This window comes from Typopeltis vanoorti, chromosome 12, assembly GCF_054136105.1.
Source record: "Typopeltis vanoorti isolate ZY-2024b chromosome 12, IOZ_Tvanoo_1.0, whole genome shotgun sequence".
Lineage (NCBI taxonomy): Eukaryota > Metazoa > Arthropoda > Arachnida > Uropygi > Thelyphonidae > Typopeltis > Typopeltis vanoorti.
The window spans coordinates 139,761,213-139,780,386 of record NC_143560.1 but is presented as its reverse complement, the minus strand read 5'-3'; the positions used below and the strand labels follow the sequence as shown (position 1 = coordinate 139,780,386).

Sequence of the window (19,174 nt, the reverse complement as noted above, 5' to 3'; positions counted from 1 at the left end):
TGTTAGTAGTGCATGGGAGATAGTTAAGGGGCATCTAGAGGAAGCAGTATTAAACTGATCCAAGGTAAGGAGGGTTTAATCACGTAGGAGTTAGATGAATGAGTAATATCATTAAGCATAACCTGCAGAAGAAGAAAATGAAGTGAGGGTATATAAGGAGAAAGGCGACCAGCAAACTCATGAATAGTACAAGACTCAGGCAAGAAAGGTGACCAGCATGGTAAGGAAGGCCAAATCAGATTACAAGAAGAATCAAGCTGCTAGGGTTTTGTAAAAATGTGCAAGGGAACTAGTAATACCTTTGACTAGGCTGTTTAATTTAAGTATCAGCTATGGCAGAGTTCCAAGGAAGTGGAAAGAGGGCAAAATAATTCCCTTTCATAAGGGAGGTTCTAAGACTGCAGTAGCAAATCATAGCCCAATCAGTATCTCAGGCATGGTGGTAAAAATTGGTCAAAAAATTCAAGAAGGGGTGGATGAGAATATGATACTGTATGAGGGGCAACATTGCTTTGTGTAGGTCATGCCTTAGTAATTTACTAACTTTTTTATAATGGAGTAACAGCTAAGTTGGATAAAGGAAGTGGCTACACGATGATTCTGCTGGAATTTACAAAGGCATTTGAGAGAATACCAAATGGAACTTTGTTACACAAATTAAAATAAATGGGGGATGGATATGACACTGGTTAGGGTGGCTGCTGGACAGATATCAAAAAGTGGTATATATATATGGTGAGGCAGAATCGAGGTGAAAACAGGTGACTAATGGTGTGCCACACGGTTTAGTGATGGGACCATTGCTGTTTAATTTGTACATAAATGATATAGGAATAACCTGAAAGAAAATATTAAGTTGTTTGATAATGATGTGAAATTAGGTAGAGTAATAGTTAAAGCAATGTGAAGGAGCTTGCAGGACGATTTAAGGCTGTCAAGTATGGGCAAAAGATAATGGTCATCAGTTTAATGTGGATAAATGTAAAGTTATGCATTTTGGGATAAACAGATTACAAGCTATGTACCACACATCGATGGCACTGTTTTCTAGGAAATAGATAAAGCTAGAGATTTAGGGGTGGTGGTGATAGACAGAGTTAAAGTTTAGAGGACATATTGCCAAGGTAGCTTAAGTAGCTCATAAGACGGCTATTTCCTATTCGACTTTATAAGGCTTTGATACATCCACATCTGGATTACGGTGCTCAGGTCTGGTCTCCTGGGTTTCTTGGGGATGGGGAAGTGGTGGTGAAGATTCAGAGGCAAGTCACCAGGTGAGTGGTCTGTTCCCTATTCCATAGGAATGTTCCCTATGAAGGTGGATTGAAGAATTTGGTTAGAGGGGCCAGAGCAAAAGGTCATTCTTGGAAGTTGAATAAAGGAGTGGTTAATATGGGTGTGAGGACTAGATTTTTTTGTTTGGAGAGTTGTGAATGAGTGGAATGGATTGCCAGAGTCAATTGTGAGTGCTTTATCTGTTAATGGGTTCAAGGAGAGGTATGACAGATTGTGTGGATAGTTTGGATCTCCCATCATGAGTCTTCAGACTTCGTGGAGGTGCCTGTACAATAATAGTAATAATGACTCCTTTCATCTTTTGAATTAATTTTCTGAACTATGCATTTGGGTAACTTTGATATTTAAGGATTTGTGCTAGTAACCTATCTCACTGAAATACAGGTTATTACTACCAGGCATAGATTTAAATTTAATGCAGATTGGTGTCAGAAATACACACACACAGTGAGTATGTATGGGAAGGGAAGAAGATACCTGTACTGTAATAAGAAGCTAATTTGGGCTCAATTCCATGATAGGTATGATTCATGATGAAATGTTTTTTTTTTTTTTTTTTTTTTTGGTTTGGGGTGATGAATATCTAACTATCAGATCTCAATTGGTATATAAATTTTTTTAGTTCTTTGGATACTTGGTAAAAATTCCATAATCCAGAATGTTGAATTAACATAATACCTTGTTTATCAGCATCAGCATGTGTAGACACAAATGCACTGATGGCAGGATAAGTAATACTAGATACAGAAGCCAAAACTCCAGCTGCCCACATCATCCTAAAAGGAAAATGATAAACTTATGTAAAAACCTCAAATGCATTTTCAATATTTTTTGTTTCTCTCATACATGACAATAACAATATTAAATTTTTGGTTGAGAAAATGAGGATATTTAAAAGTATTAGAATCAATTAAAAGAAAGAATGTAGAACTTCTATAATTAATTGGAATTTTGAATACTTTAAATTTGAAATATACTATGGCAATCATATGTTAGTGGAGGTTGCTAAAAATCACCAAATGACAAGAACTTTTCACTTTCCTAAAACTTTTAAAATCAACAAACTTCTCACTTACACACACACACACACACACACACAAAAAAAAAAGTAATCGGGTTGCTATCTCTCCTAGTATCAGTTTCCAATAGAAAGTTTTTTCTTCTTTGAATTAATGATTCAGTATGAATTCAAAAATCAATATCAGATAATATTTTAAAAGATTTTTCAGTTTTTTAATATTTAAAAAAAAAATAAATAAAACGAACATTTTTATATCTGAATAAAAAAAAAAATGGGGAGGTGGGGTTAGCATGGGCTTAATAATTACAATTACAAATTATAAAAAAGGTTTCTAAACTGAATGACATTACATATGGATAAAAGTAGACTGTCATAAAAGATGCACTTCCTGAAAACAATAGTAAACTCTAGTAATTCCAAAGAATCAATTATGAGCACATGGCAAGACTATTCAAGTCCACAATTTGTCTCCAACTCAAAAAAAATATATATATACCATACTGGAAAGATCACAATATTGATTAATGATTACAGAAAGAGACAATATCAATGAACAATTCAGAATTAATAAAACTGATGATTACAGAAAGAAATTAATGAACATAACACAGAAAATAGAGCAGGAATTTGGAAGTGCAAACAAGAGAAATGGGCGGAGCTTTACAGTAACCTTGATCCAAGAAAAGACAGCCAAGACTGGAACATTATTAGAATCCTAGACAACAATATCAAAAAAGAGAACCAACAGGAAACAAACTTCATCATAAATGCTGGGAAACAAGCTATTACAGATCAAGAAATTGCAAACACTGGCAAAAACCTATTCAAACAACTCCAAACTTCAGTATAATAGAGAGGACAAGACCCTCAATAAACTCACAAGTAAAATACTAAAACAAGCAAGAACATACCAATATAATGACATCTTCTCCAAGGAATTTACACTAAGTTAACGAAATTCATCAATCAACAAAACTGCACCTAATAAATCACCTGGTAATGATCTTATCTTTGGTCATATGGTCAAACACCTGGGCAAAAATGCCAAAGAACAACTTCTGGACATTCTCAATACCTCTTGTCAAACAGGCAAACTTCCAAAAGAATGGAAAAAATCAGTTATTGTACCCATCCTGAAACCTGACAGAAATGCTGCAGAATGTCAAAGTTATAGACCTATCGCATTAACTAGCATACTTTGTAAAATTACTGAAAGAATCATACACTCCAGGCTTATGCACTGGCTGACAAAAAATAAGAAAATCAACTACTACCAAACTGCCTATAGAACTCATCATTCGACAACAGATCAATTATTCCACTTCTGCCAAATAATAGACTCATTTCAGGAAAAACCAATAAAAAAGACAACTGCCATATTCCTTGATATGACTGCTGCTTTCAATCGTGTTTGGATCAAAAAATTAATACAAACAGTACATGATATTGTACTGGATTGTTGATTCATTAGAGGCAGAAAGATCAAAGTCAGAATCAATGCAGCAATATCAAAAGAGCAGAGAACCTGGGCTGGTGTTCTGCAGAGCTCAGTACTCAGTCCCTTACTATTCCTTCTATATGTCAATAACATTCATCCCTACCTTACAGAAGACACAAAAGTAACTTGCTATGCAGATGATATAGCCATCTGGCACACTAGTGCTAAAATCAAAGAATCAGAGGAGATTCTAAACAAATCCATGAGAGGATTAGAAAAATGGTCAGATGAACTTAAACTCAAAATCAACCCCAACAAAACAAAATTAAGTACCTTTAGTACAGACAGGAAAAATAGACATTCCTACAATCCCAAAGTCATGATCAACAACAAGCTAATTGAAAAAGTCACAAATCCAAAATACCTTGGTATTATGCTTGATCAGGAATTATGTTTTGCACAACACATCTCTAACACTTCCAACAGAGCTCTAAAAAAATTAAAATATGAAGCACCTATCTGGTCACCTTCAGCCTCATCAGTAAAGAAAAAATTAGACAAAATACAAGCAAAAGCATCCAAGATTATCATTGGTGCAGTCTCATCCACTAACAACATCAGAGTCCAACAGGAATGTGGGCTTGACCTGCTGGAGGACAGACGAAAATTTGCCACCATAAAATTCATAAATAATAACGGAAGCTACCAAAGTGATCATATCTCCGTAAAAACTTATGAACGTTGGAACCAAAATGCAGACTTCACAGATCATCAACTTTACAATATGATGACACTATCAGGAAAGAAATAGGTCTTGATCAGCTAAATGCCCACATAAACAAAGAACCTCTATTTTCCAGTCCTTTATCTTCAAATACCTCCATAAATCTAAACCTTACCAAACTCTGTACAAAAAAAGAACCAAAAGAAATGCTCAAAGAAAAAGGCCTAAATACTATCAACCTTCTTTCATCCTCCAAACAGGTTATTTGTTATGTGTTATGTATTTGCTGGTGTTCTCCTTCTACTACCGAAAGGTGAAAAACTTTCAATAAAAGTTGGATCTGGGAGAATCGCTTCCAATTTTACCAGCGAACTCTACACAATAAATAAAGCACTTGAAGCCTACTTAAATCTATCATCATCTCAACAATCTGAAGGAATTATAATTTACAGTGACTCAAGATCAGCTATGGAGGCAATCAAAAATTTTTCTCTCATAGAGCAGTACGTGAATGGAATGGATTGCCATTGGATGTTGTGTGAGCAAGAACAACATCCATGTGAATGAATTCAAGAACAAGTATGATAGCTGGTGCATGTACTCGTAGAATGAATTAATTGCTTATAAGGCCCTTATTTAAGCCTAATTCAATATCATTATACATTACCTCATAAACAGACACTTGATATACATTCTTATTCGGTATTATAACTACTTACAATTTCTGTTCAGCACATTGCCTGTTACAATAATCTTTGTTCATATGTAAGTGCTCCTTCTTGTCTTTCTTTCTTTCTTTCTGTCTGCTGACTGGTCCTTGATTTCCCACTAAATTTCTTCCTTGTCCAAGTCATCAACTATGCCTTGCCCCATAGGACCCTTAGCTTGACAGCGATGTGCAGCTCTTTCCTTTCAACACAATCGACACAATAGTTCTCACATGGTGACAGACCTTGGTAGAATACTCCGAACCTACAACGCTTCTCTTTAGACTTCCAACAGTGAATCTAGCGTGACGATGGACCCAAGTAGAAGAAGGCTTAGAACACCCTAACCTCCTCCTCTTTCAATTCCTGACAACAACCTTACATGATGGCAGACCCAGGTAAGAAAAGGTTTGGGAAACCTTAGACCCTTTTCCCTTCTCGATGACCTGCCTTATATACACTCGCACTTCCATTATGTGTAAGCACGTCTCTCGAAAATGGTCACATATTGACCTTTGGACAAGATGATATCATCTTTGCACGTCTTTGGAAATTTCCATCTATGACAATTCCCCGAACTCTTCACCATTTTTATAATTAGGCATAAGTTAATATCGTTACATGATGATGTCTTGAACCACATTATTTTAACAAAGGCTTACTTAAATTATGAGAATTACAAGATTATTATAGTCAGAATTAATATTTCTCTAAGTACATTCTCCTAAACAAAAAACATGTAAAAATGAACATCATACGTTAAAGTTATATCATGAGAGATTTTATAATAGCGCTGATTAAATCAGTATGCTCAAAATAATTGGCGTAAGTGAAACTTGGTTGACTGATGTTGATATACTGTCAAGACTTGAAATGGCAGGATATAGAATTTTCCAAAAGGATAGGAAGATGAAGGGGGGGGGGGAAGAACTGTTAATGGTAGCAGAGAAATTGTATCCTTCAAGAGTCAAAGTGGAAAATAGTAGTACATGTGAAGATTTTGAAGCTGTTTGTTATGAAGTTAAGATCAATAGAATAGTAAAATCTATTATAGACCAGGGAATGTGGAGAATATTGATTGTGAAATGTTTACACAAATTAGTTGGGCAAGTAAAAGGATGATGATCCTAATGGGGGATTTTAATTATAGGAATGCAGATTGGAAAGAAGAGATGGTGTATAGTAACAAGGAGAGCGAATTTGTTGAGTTCCTGCAGATAACTATCTACAGAAGCAACATGAGATGTATCAGTGTTAGATTTCCTCATAGGATGTGGTTGTGAATGAGATATCAACACTGCCACCTGTTGGTGAAAGTGATCATGAGGTACTGGTTTAGAAGGTAGTCAAACAGGTAAAAGTTATCAAGAAGGTCTATATGTGGAAGGTGGATGATTATTAGCTATGTAGCCAACTAACACTGGGTTGATGAATTGTGTAAAAAAGATGTTGACAATGCATTATCAAACACAAGCAATGCATAAATGTATATCAAGAGTTAAGCAAATAAATAGAGTAGGAGTGAGATAGATGAATGGTGAAATCAAGCAAGCAATGTTACAAAAGAAGTTATGGAGGAAGTACAAGACAGTTTGCAGTGAACAAAATAAAGTGTAGGCCAGAAAAGTGACAAGCATGATTAAAAAAGAAAAAGTAGAATATGAGAGGAGATTGGCCAGTCAGGTCAAAGCTAATCCAAGTGAATTTTTCTGTTAAGCGGCAAGAAAGAGGAAAAATATTTATGGCAGGTTGATAGCTATAGGAGCAGAGTAACCATAGTAAATGATATAGTGGAATTATTTAATAAACACTTCATCAGTGTATATCATAGTGGTGTGAATGATGCTGTGCAATGTAAAAGGAAGGCAAGAATTAGGGGAATTAAAGGTGAAAGAATCAGAGGTGAATCAAGTGTTACTTAGGTTAGATGTTAATAAGGCTGTGGGGATGACATATAATTTTCAAACTGGAAACAACAAAATAAAACTGCTTACAGAATATGAAAGTGTAACTCAAAAAGTTTTATTCAGCAATGCTGTACTTGCCTCATCAATGTCTGGGAGATAATATGATGTCATACTTCAAATGGTGACTGTTCAAGAGAAAGCAACTTGTGTACTTGGATTTTTCAAAACTAAGTCCATTATCATAATGGAAGGTCGTTACAGAACTCAGTATGGAAAACATCCACTTTCAGATAATGCTATCCAACATTAGTTAAAGAAATTTCACGAGACATGTAGTGTTCAGCACCAAAAAGGAGTGGGAAGACCGAGCACTTTACAGGAAGATGCTGATCGAATCCAGGCAGCATTTTATTGAATCCCATAAAAATCAACTAGACAAGTTTGCAGTTAGGAAGACCCCAAACGACTGTTTGGAGGGTTGTTCATAACCGCTTTCAACTCTGTGGCTACAAACTGCAGATTGTGCAAGCTTTAAAGCCAGGCAATAAACCTCACCATTTCCAATTTGCCCAAGACATTTTGTCAAAAGTCGAAGCTGACGAAAATTACCTTCGGAGATGGATATTTAGTGATAAAGCAATGTTTTACATAACAGGGAGGGTAAATTGTCATAACTACAGAATATGGGGATCAGAAAACCCTCGTGCCATTCAAGTATTCAAAAGAGATGATCCAAAGATGATGCTTTCAGGTGTGCTTTGTCAGGTTCAGAAGTTTTGGGGACCCTCTCTCTTTGCAGAAAAAACAATGCTGGGGTGAACTATCCGGACATGCTACAGCTTTATTTGTTACCCCGGTTGGAAGATCATCAGCCAAATATGGTGTTCCAACAAGATGGAGCATCTCATGTAGGATATGTGAACGATATTGTTTACCAGATTCCTGTGACCTCCCTTGGTGAAGACCAGAATTGTTGCTGTGATAGAAACAGTTACACTGCAAATGAAGGGAAATTGATTGTCACTTGGACATCTTACATGCCACAAAAGGCATACATGTTGAAGTTGTTTAGCATTCTGCAGCTGGTGTGCATTTATGGCTTCCCTTGATGAGTCTGACGATATATATATATATATAAGGAGAGTCAAAATCCAAGGATGAAGGATAAATTACAAAATGCAATATCCTCCAAGATCATATAATTCAGTCTCATCACACCAGAACAAATTCATCCAAAACTTGACTCAAAATCTGCCAGTAAGCGAAACTCTAAGAACTAGGACTAAGATCTATGAGTTTCATACCGAAAAACTATCAGCAAATCCCAGGGTAAATAACCACTTGGTAGTACAACACCAAGACAACTCGTATCAAAGGTGGAGCAAGCTCCCTCACTATCCTTGATATTTTCTCATAATGTAAAAACACAGCCCCTAGGGGATGTAATACTGTAATTACACCATGAGGAGAGGTCACTACCCAGACCGGTTTCAACCTTTTTTGAGGTCTCATCAGTGAGTAGGTAGACCTGGAAGATAAGGTTTAAGTGAAAAGAACTTACATACCTTCACTATACGAATACCTTAAAGGTGTGCCTGTATATTATAACATAGAATAAAAGCCAAAAGGCTATTTTTCTGGCAACCTTAATAATAATAATGAAGGAGATACAAATCGTTTGATGTTTATCTGCCAGTAAGCGAAACTCTAAGAACTAGGACTAAGTTCTTAGAGTTTAGTTCTTTTAGTGAGGGAGCTTGCTGCACCTTTGATATGAGTTGCCTTGGTGTTGTACTACCAAATGGTTACTTACACTTAGATTTGCCGATAGTTTTTCGGTATGAAACTCATAGATCTTAGTCCTAGTTCTTAGAGTTTCGCTTACTGGCAGATAAACATCAAAGGATTTGTATCCCCTTCATTATTATTAAGGTTGCCAGAAAAATAGCCTTTTGGCTTTTATTCTATACAGAAAGGCTTAGTTTTATGTTGCCTTTATTTACAAAGATTCAAATTAACGAACATTTGAAAATCATCCGCCCAAAATCAAATAACAACAAAACAAAAGATGCTTTTGTTTTGTTATGTTGATTTTGGGCTTTGATTTTAAAGGCATTTGCAAATGCCTTTTGTTTTATATTTTATGGCATTATGAGATTACAAAACAGTTTGTAATTTGGTCCACTATGAACCACCTTGATGGGCTACTAACAAAATCAAGTTTTGCTAATATTAGTACTTAAGCAATAAATAAAAATGTCACCTAAACATACAGCCAATTCAACATCTTCCCAACTAAAAAAAAAGATGGGGGAGGAGGGGATGATTCGACATATGAGCCTCATTTTGATGAATATAAAGCATTAAAATTAATGTTTTCTACAGTTTCAACAATAATAACCAATGACAATAACAAAGCATTCACATGCAGGAGCTGGTCTGGTTGACTTAGGGGTTAGCGTAATCTGCTCTCCAGCCAAGAAATTGCGGGTTCGAATCCCACCAAGCGCATAATCATCCTACTAATCTTTTACCATATGTACTGCTGTAAACTTTACCTGGTGAGGTATGACTTTTGATGTCTTTTCATCACAAAAATCAAATCAAAATCCAAAATATTCAATCATGCTGGAATTGTTAATGCAAAAGTGTCAAGAGCATAAAATTCAAGGAGTGAAGTAATGGAAAAAATGGAAAAATTATTAGTACTGTGGACAGATGATATGAATCAAATAACATTCTTGTAACTCAATAAGTAATCACAGACAAGACAAATGAAGAAGTTAGTGGAAAAGAGTCATTTGTGGAAGTCATTCTAACTGAAGACAGTTAGAATGGCTCAATCTACCTCAATTTACAAATGATTTACTTTACGAAGAGTGGACTGGGAACCTAACCTCTTAACAAAATTAGGCCTTCCTACACACACACACACACACACACACACACACACACACACACACACACACACACAGACAGGGAGACAGAGAGAGAGTAAGTAACTTTATATGCTAGCAAAGGTTGGTCGAGCCTCTGCTACTAATGGCTCGCCAAAAAAGTTAAGCAAGTTTGAGTGCAGTTAGTAGTTGGAAGGGGATTTTCAATCGTTTGATGCTGTTGGTACACTCTCCCTCGATGAGTCTTTGAACTCCCTGGAAGTGTCACATAATAATAAATAATAAAAAAATAAATCTGAGAAGAAATATTGGTATTTTTATGAATGATTATGACAGATAGCTTGATATTGTGTTTGAGAACAGTACGGAGATTATATTATATTTCTTTAAAGTTATGGCTGTATTTTCTGAGTCACTAAACAATGTTTGCTTGGAAAGACCTAGGTTCGAATCACATCTAGGATATGAAGAACCTCAAGCCTTTTCAACTGAGTGATGAGTGAGCAAGTGTGTCATATGAAGGTTGCATATGACACACTTGCTAATTTTCACATCTAGTATATGAAGAACATCAAGCCTTTTCAATTGAGTGATGAATGTGCAAGTGTGTATTTGTCATGAAGGGTGCATGACACTCTTGCTAATTTTCCTTCCAAAAACTCTGGCTTTTCACCCTTCAAAATAAGCAAACCTACTGGAAAACACATGCATATAAATTTAGCAGACAATGCATATAGGAAACTAACCTATCATAAGCAGTAATCAAGTATCTAAGATGCCAAGTTACTTTGACATGATGGCCACTGAACTTAATACAAAAGGAAGACTGGATTGGAACTAAAAAAATAAAACAAACATTAAACATAGAATACGTAATCAAATAAAAGAAGCAACTTGAAGCCAAACAGTAAACTAAGCTATACTTGTGCATGTTCATAACCTGCATAAGAAATGATTTCAAAAATAGTTGCACTAAACAAATAACATGATAATAAAGTACATAGGTACTTTAGCAAAGTACCTATGTACTTTATTCAGGACATTTGGAATTCAGGACATTTTCCACACTATTATGAACTTTATATGCTAGTAAACCAGTCTGCAGGTTTCACATAGCTATATTTATTATTTATTCAGGTTAAGTTGGTTTATAAGAGTAGTTAGATTCCAAAAAATGAAGCATAGTAGTGTTCCAATTGATTCTCCTGTCTGTGTCTATGAAATGGTCTGTTAGGCCTTACTATTCATAACTGTGGTGACAGATATTTCTATGTTCTTCAAGAAGAATGCTGGTAGGAATATTCCAGTATTCTCGTAAGTCCACTTTGGAAGACCCTCCATTTTGACTGATGATAAAATGCAGCTACAAATGCAGGTTATATTTGTAGTTGCATTTTATTTGAATTTGAATCACTGCAGCACAGTCTCCAACAAAAAGCCTCGGGGAAACTTGCCATGCAATCATCAATGTCATATAGTCATGCTCAGAAAGTTGCAAGATTGTTACACCTTAATCCATATCATGTGTTTTCTTTCAATGTCCAATGAACTGACCCAGATAAAGGCAAATAAATAACCCTCTGCAGATGGTTATGCTCATTCGTTGAAGAATGTGGTATAAAGATGCTTAATACAATTTTATTCAATGATAAGGCCTGATTTCACCTCAGTGGGACCTATTTTCTTTGAAACGACAGTGAATAGTTCTGTCTAACAAGACATCATCACACAGTTCATGGCACTCCTAGATGTCAGCAAATGCCATTGTTGGTTCCAGCAAGATAGTGCGTTGTGCCACAAGTACGTACATTTTTTGCAATTTTTCCCTTGCGGGTATCTGAAAGGTGTTGTTTATCAGAATAATCCTGACACACTGAATGAACTAAAAATGAATATTTCAACAGCAATTGAAAACATCAGTGTGCAGGTGCTTCACAAGGTGGCATCAAACCTGATAAAAAGAGTACAAGTTGGCATTCACAAAGGATGTGACCACTTTCAACATGTCATAATGAGGTTTCTATTCTTCTTTTGTTATAAAGGTCTGATTATAACCTGTATTTGTAGCTATTTAATTTTTCATATACATGTAATTAACGTTGATACAGATATGTGTCATTTCTGGGTTGTGCAACTTTACAATCACCCTGTAGTTTGTATCTGTATGAATGAATAGTCCTCCTCCCCCATCCCCTCAAAGGCTCACTTTAGCGAGTACGGGCATGGCAAACCCAAGGTACCTGATGCTGGATCATGCCTTACTTCATGTAATGTACATCTGCTATATTATCTGTAGCCTCGGCACTTTCCTTTTTTCTTTCCTTCTTGCCCCCCCCCCCCAAATGCTATTAGAGTATTCGAGGGCTAGGGGTGAATCTTTCCTATTTTGCTATTAAATCTTCTTAATAAATCAACTGACTTCACTCCAAAATGCTAATATTGTTGTACCTTATAATACATCTCATGCTGCATCGGTTATCTTGCAGAATAATCAGAGCTGCATTCAGGGCTTAGGCAGAAGGTCTTACAGTCTCCAACGGAAGTCAGCGATGTTGTGAATGAGCAACACAAAAGTTACAGGATTAATCTTAGAAGAGACTTTTACATAGGCACATGGAGTGTTTGGGGTCTACAGATGGGTACTCTTGAGATTGTCTGTAAAGAGATGGATGGGTATAAAATTGACATCCTGGGAATTACAGAGACCAGGTCACTGTAATTCCCAGGATGTTTCAAAAGACAGTAATGATAATAAAGCCAGGACGCTTCAAACGACAGTAATGATAATGACAGATGGTAAGCTAGTGGTTTACTCAGATGGTGACTCAAAGCATTATGGGGCAGCTGTGATACTGAAGACAACTCAGGCAAGAAGCTTTCTTGGTTATAACCCCGTTAATGATAGGATAATTTCTATTAGACTTAAGGCTCAGCTTAGCAATGTATCAATGGTGGTAGTTTATGCACCTCACATGAATAGGCCTGAAAAAGAGTGAGGAATTCTATGAAAACTTACAGACTGTTTTGGACTGCTACCAAGGGGGAGACATACTTTACATCTTAGGGGACTTAAATGCAAAAATGGGAAAGAGTATGAGAGTCAGGCCAGAGTGTGGCATGTTTGGTCTGGGTGAGTGTAACACACACGGTGAAAGATTGTTGGAATTTGTCCATGCTAGCAGATTAGTTATTACCAATACTTGCTTTCAGAAATACCCACGATGGACTTATACTTGGATATCTAACACTGATAGGTCAAGGCACCAGACTGATTACATCCTGGCTCTCCAGTGGTGGAATACAAGTATCTCTGATGTGCATACTTGTCCTGGAGCAGATTGTGGCACAGATCATTAGCCAGTAAGAGCCAAAGTAAGACTAAGACTCCTAAAACTTCCAAGTCAAGCACATCCTACTAGATTGGATGTTAAAGAAATTCCTAGTGGATTTACAGAAGAAACGTCAACTCAGTTGGATGATTTTTTGAAGACCAATGAGGAGAACTCGCCAGAAATGCTTTGGGAAGGAGTCAAGGTGATAACGCAGGATACAGCTAAGAAGTATCTCAGCCCAATGAGAAGACCAAGAGACCCATGGATATCCGATTCAACATGGGAACTAATGAAAAGAAGGAAGTTGGAAAAACAAAGAGATGTAGGGACTGAAGAATATAAGAGATTACATTGAGAAGTCAGAAGAGCCATCAAGCAGGACAATAAAAAGTTCTATACTAATAAATGTGAAGAGATAGAGTTCCAGATGAGGAGACAAATTATAAGAGGGTATTTTATTTAGTTTGTGACCTAAAGCACAAGTTTAAGCCCAAATTGAACATCATCAAAGACAGGAATAGAGCATTACTAACAGTAGAATTGAAAATCAAAAACAGATGGAAAGAATGCTGCGAGGAACTGTACAATACAGTGGATAAAGAAAATTTGGAGGAGCCTTCTCACCAGGAAAATACCGATTCAGAACCTCCTCCACTTAGGCATGAAGGTGAAAGAGCAGTTAAGTAGCTTAACAGCAGTAAGGCCTCAGGTGCAAATGGAATCCCAGCAGAGTTAATTAAATCCACATGGGGATAGAGGGATAAGAAATTGTCTCAGACTAATTACAAGGATATGGAAGACAGAATCATGACCTTGAGATTGGAAGAAGTTGGTTTTCATACCACTACATAAGAAGGGACATATGAAGGCTTGCAAGAACTACAGAACTATTAGTTTAATATCTCATCCAAGCAAAAAGTTGAGGTAGAGATGCCAAAGGAACAAGCAGGTTTTAGGGAAAGGTAAGGGCACCAGAGATCAGATCCTTTGCCTTAGACAGATCATAGAAAAATATAAAGAATTCAGACCCCTCTGGTAATGTGCTTCTTAGACTACTCTAAAGATTTTGACTGTGTTCAGTATGTGAAATTGTGGGAAGTAATGAAAAGAATAACTTTTCCTCGACACAATACCAGTTTGATAGCCAACTTGTACAGGGAGCAAGAAGACATGGTAAGAACAGGTGTCAGATTGACTGATTGGCTTCAGGTTGGAAAAGGAATTAGGGATGGTTAACTTTCTCCTTACTCGTTTAGTATACACTAGTGTATATGCAGAGGACAACTGTATAATATTCTGCATGAAAAATTGCACATGAAAAAGCTATGTGTGCGATGGGTGCTGCAATTGTTGACTGTTGATCAAAAACGCATGAGAAAAGACATTTCAACGGTGTTTGAAGATGTTTAATCGCAATTCACAGGATTTTTTTTGCGTCGATTCATGACTGTAGATGAAACTTGGATCCACCACTACACATCTGAGTCCAAGCAGCAGTCAAAACAGTGGACAATGCCCAGTGAAAGAGAACTGAGAAAAGCAAAGACCATTTTGTCAGCTGGGAAGGTTATGGCCACTGTTTTTTGGGATTCCCAAGGAATTATCATGATAGACTATTTGGAAAAGGATAAGACAATAACAGGAGTCTTATGCATCATTGTTGGATGGTTTACAAGAAGAAATAAAGAAAAAACGGCTAAGATTGGCACACAAAAAAGTGCTCTTTCATCAAGACAATGCACAGTCCCACACATCAGCTGTCGCAATGGCAAACTGGCACGAATTGAGGTTCGAACTGGTTCCACATCCATCATATTCTCCATACTTGGCCCCGTGTGACTTCTTGTTCCCAAATGTAAAACTCTGGCTCAACGGGAAAAAATTTCTTCGAATGAGGATATCATCAAGGCTGTCAATGACTATTTTGCACAATTTGACAAATTTAGATGGGATGAAAAAATTGTAAACTCGCTGGATCAAATGTGTAGACCTCGATGGAGACTATGCTGAGAAATAAAGGTGATTTTTTCCAAAAAACTGTGTTTAACCTTTTTTTTTTTAACCAATCTTTTCAAACAACCCTTGTACTCCTTTATAATGACAAGGAAGAACTATTACAAATTCTTGACAATGTTAACAAGATCAGTAATAACAGAGAAACAAGTGTATCTTACTGGAGAAAGAATTGAGGAAGTTAGCAAGTTTGAGTACCTGGGATCCATTATTAATGTGAAGAATTGCTGTTCAGAAGACATCAGAAGAAGACTAGGAATGGCTAAACAACAGTCAGAGACTTGTCTAAAATCTGAAAGGATGAATCTATTTCCATGGGGAACAAAGTTGAGGATTTTGGATGCAGTTGTTTTTCCAACAGCAACTTATGGATGTTAGACTAGGAACTTAAAGAAGTCAGTTGAGAAAAGGATAGCTGCTTTTGAGATGTGGTGTTACCAAAGGCTGTTGAGGATATTGTAATATGTTCTGTTTTCCGGGTTATTGTAATATCTTCTTTTATTCTTTATTACTAATTAGCTGTGCATGCTTTCTCTCTCATAACCTTTCTCACTTACTCTACTGCGTATTATGTTTATCTACCTTCCGTATTTATTAGTCGTAAGATATGAACACTGAAAAATTTGTCAGGCTGCACCATCAGTATATCAAATATTCGGCATAAGACTCAAAACTTCCAGTAGATCTCTCTCTCTCTCTCTCTCTCCCTTACTAGTGTAAATTCCGTCAGCAAAGTTTATATAAACAGTCATGGTTCTAAGTAATTAAACTGCGCTTTTAATGCCTTAGTTGTTTCCCGCTCACAAGTCCGATTTATTTATGAACAGTGCAGTTGTAAAATAAGGGATCAGGCAGCACTCTTTTAACAAATAATTAAAACACATTAATTTGAAATATACATGAATCAAACAACAGGGAGATTGCTTTCTCTACCCATCTATAAAATCTTTAGCATAAAATTAGAACCCGTTCACTTCAACACTAAATAATCTCTTTAACTCTAAAACTTATTTACTCTCTCTGCTTATAAATTCAACTTATTAAACTTTGTTTACTCGCAAAGAGGTTAGCTAAGTTATTTTTACAAATTTGATAACAACTTCTAACATGCCAACTGACTCTCTTATGGACACTTCTTATAACTATTAAATTAATTCTTAAAAGTCCATATACATCATATATACTAGATTATAAGAGAAAGTATATAAAATGATGTAAATTACAGAGGCTCAACAGGAATAAAACTGTTTTGTGTGTTGATTTATTACTATGGATGAGACTTCGATTCACCATTACACACCTTAATCCACACAGTCAAAACAGTGGACAGAAGCCGGTTGTTCAGTGCCAAAGAAGACAAGGTCATGGCATCAGTGTTTTGGGATCCTAAAGGCATTTTGTTTATTAATTATCTGGAAAAGGGTAAAACAATAACAGGGGAATATTATTTTGATCTTGTAACCAGACTAGATGAAAAAATTCGTGAGAAAAGATCCAGTTTGCAGAAGAAAAAAATCATCTTTCATCAGGACCATGTACCTACCCACAAAGGTATTTTGGCAATGGGAAAATTAAGGGAAGTACACTATGAATTGTTGGAACATCCACCCTATTCCCTATTCTAGGGAATAGGGTGGGTGTTCTTCTGACCATCCTCGTATGCTCACTGGCCAGAAGAATACACACAATATACAGACATAGTACACTATGAGAAAAAGGATTAGACAACCTATTTCCTCAGATATGATTTCTAATGCCTGCAAGGTATGGTATGAGCTTATGTCTAAGTGTAAAATAGGAACGGGAATTAAATTCCAGAAATCCAGAATTTTCTTAAGTTTCTAAATCACTCTTATGATCGTTGGATCTATCTATAAGGAAAAATTCAACTCTTCCCATCACTAATCAACTCTAGGCTAACTCCCCAGATCCTTCATTCTTGCAGAATTCCTGTTTGTGCTCCAAGAATTTCATTATTTTTACAAGTATTTCTTAAATGTACACGCGTGTTTAACAGTTGTTTTTATTCAGCTTTGTTTAAAGCAACTCTTTAAAATATATCATTAGTATGGCTGCTCTTATGGCAATAACTTCATACTAAAAAGGGAAAAAAAACTCATTTTCAGAATCAAAATATGTTAAGGAGGAAGAGCTGTGATATGCAAGTGATAGTTGTAAAATTAGGTTACTATGCTGTTTTCTGGCAAACAGTATCAGGTTACCAAATAATTCAGAGACCAAATAAAAATTATCATTATAATTTTTTTAGTGTGGTAATCATATACGTCAGAGGTACAGAAAGCTGAGTGAGAAGAAATAACCCATTAATGCCGAATCTGAAGTCCTGCAAAATTATCACAAATAGCTTGAATAATCAAGATTAAACATACCTAAATAATTCATATTTGAATAGTTGTTGGTTCATTAAGCTTCAAAATAATCAGAATTAGCTATAATTATAAAAACTCACCACATTTGAGATCCAAATCCATACCACATTAACTGCAACATTTCAAAGAGCAAACCAACCATGATTGTATGCTTACTGCCAACAGTTTTCATCAACATGGTAAGCACTAGAGTCTGAAACAGAATAAAATGAAGCAATCAATTTACACGAACACACACAAATAAAAATAATATGAATGACACGATTCTGATTCATGCATAGTAATTCTCTTGCTGTATCCTTTAAACAAACTAATTGAAGACAAAAAAAAAAAGAAAAAAAATGAATCTGATATTTTAAATGTGTCTAAATGAAGCTACAGTTTTTTTTTTAATTATATTATATATATATATATATATATTTCCAATAACATAATGCCGGCCTGGTTGGCTGAATGGTTAGCGTATCTACTCTCCAGCTGAAAGACTGCGGGTTCACATCCCTCCATGGGCATATATGTTTGTGATCGGCAGTAGATGGTGATGATGTAGATCAGTGCTTCCCAAACTTCTGGATGTCAGGGCCCCCTTTGCAAAAATTAAAATCGTAATAGAGATATATTATTATAATATTTATTGTATTTATATGCAATACAAAACATACACAGCGAATATTGCAAAAATCAAATGCATATATTACATTTTTTGCCTCTTACCATTTGGTTCTGAAGACGATGCGGGCTGTTCTGGTAAAATATGAAATACTATCCTTTTTTTTTTTTTTTTTGAGTATGTTTCTGCTTCTTCTGATTGTTCGCGGGATTTTTTTTTTATTTTTTATCAGCCACTTATCCATCTCAGGGTTAAATTTTTTAACGTAGAATATATCAAATAATATCACCACTTACTGATACTGGCACACCGCAGACTGATAACATGAAATTAGTGAATATTACCTGAATAAGGGAATCCCCGGACCAGGAACATTTTTCTCTTTTGTGACTTTTCTCCCTTTAAGGTAATTCATCCTAACGCGAAACAGACAGCAAAGGCAGGTTATTAAAACGTGCATATGATTGGTGCGGTATTAACAAAAGATCGCACAACAGAAAGATTAAAGCATAGCTGACAATTGAGTTGAAATGCTAACTCTCTTCAACCGAATTCCATATGTGAAACTGCCATAACATTCATTATGTGTTACTTAGTTTTAACACTTTTACGAATTTTAACACGTTCGGTTGAATTTTATTGCTGCCTTGGGAAATCGAACTCACACACACATCTAATTAATAACAATAGTTTTCAGTTAGATACTGTGTTTGCCCATGCAACATATGGTTTTGTTTCAGTCTATACAGCATAGTTTCTGAATGAGGGGACATGTGATTAGTGTGTTTTTATCCCAGTTGTCTCTAATTGCACTATTTGTTGAGAAATATATTACACAG

The 19,174-nt window shown here is 35.9% G+C and overlaps 2 protein-coding genes across 2 annotated transcripts in view; one reads left to right on the top strand and one right to left on the bottom strand.

Moving 5' to 3' along the window:
• The window catches only part of LOC150101259 (solute carrier family 71 member 1), a 268,455-nt gene that overhangs the window by 38,851 nt on the left and 210,430 nt on the right, over nucleotides 1–19,174 (bottom strand). Inside the window, exons 9-10 of the mRNA XM_090401592.1 lie at nucleotides 17,806–17,918; nucleotides 1,975–2,072 (exon numbers count right to left, since the gene is read on the bottom strand). Of these exons, the coding sequence (XP_090257718.1) occupies nucleotides 1,975–2,072; nucleotides 17,806–17,918 (211 nt within the window). The remainder of the gene's footprint in view (nucleotides 1–1,974; nucleotides 2,073–17,805; nucleotides 17,919–19,174) is intronic.
• Nucleotides 1–19,174, top strand: part of LOC150101260 (ribitol-5-phosphate transferase FKTN-like) — a 353,950-nt gene that overhangs the window by 316,299 nt on the left and 18,477 nt on the right. The gene's annotated exons all lie outside the window — the stretch shown is intronic.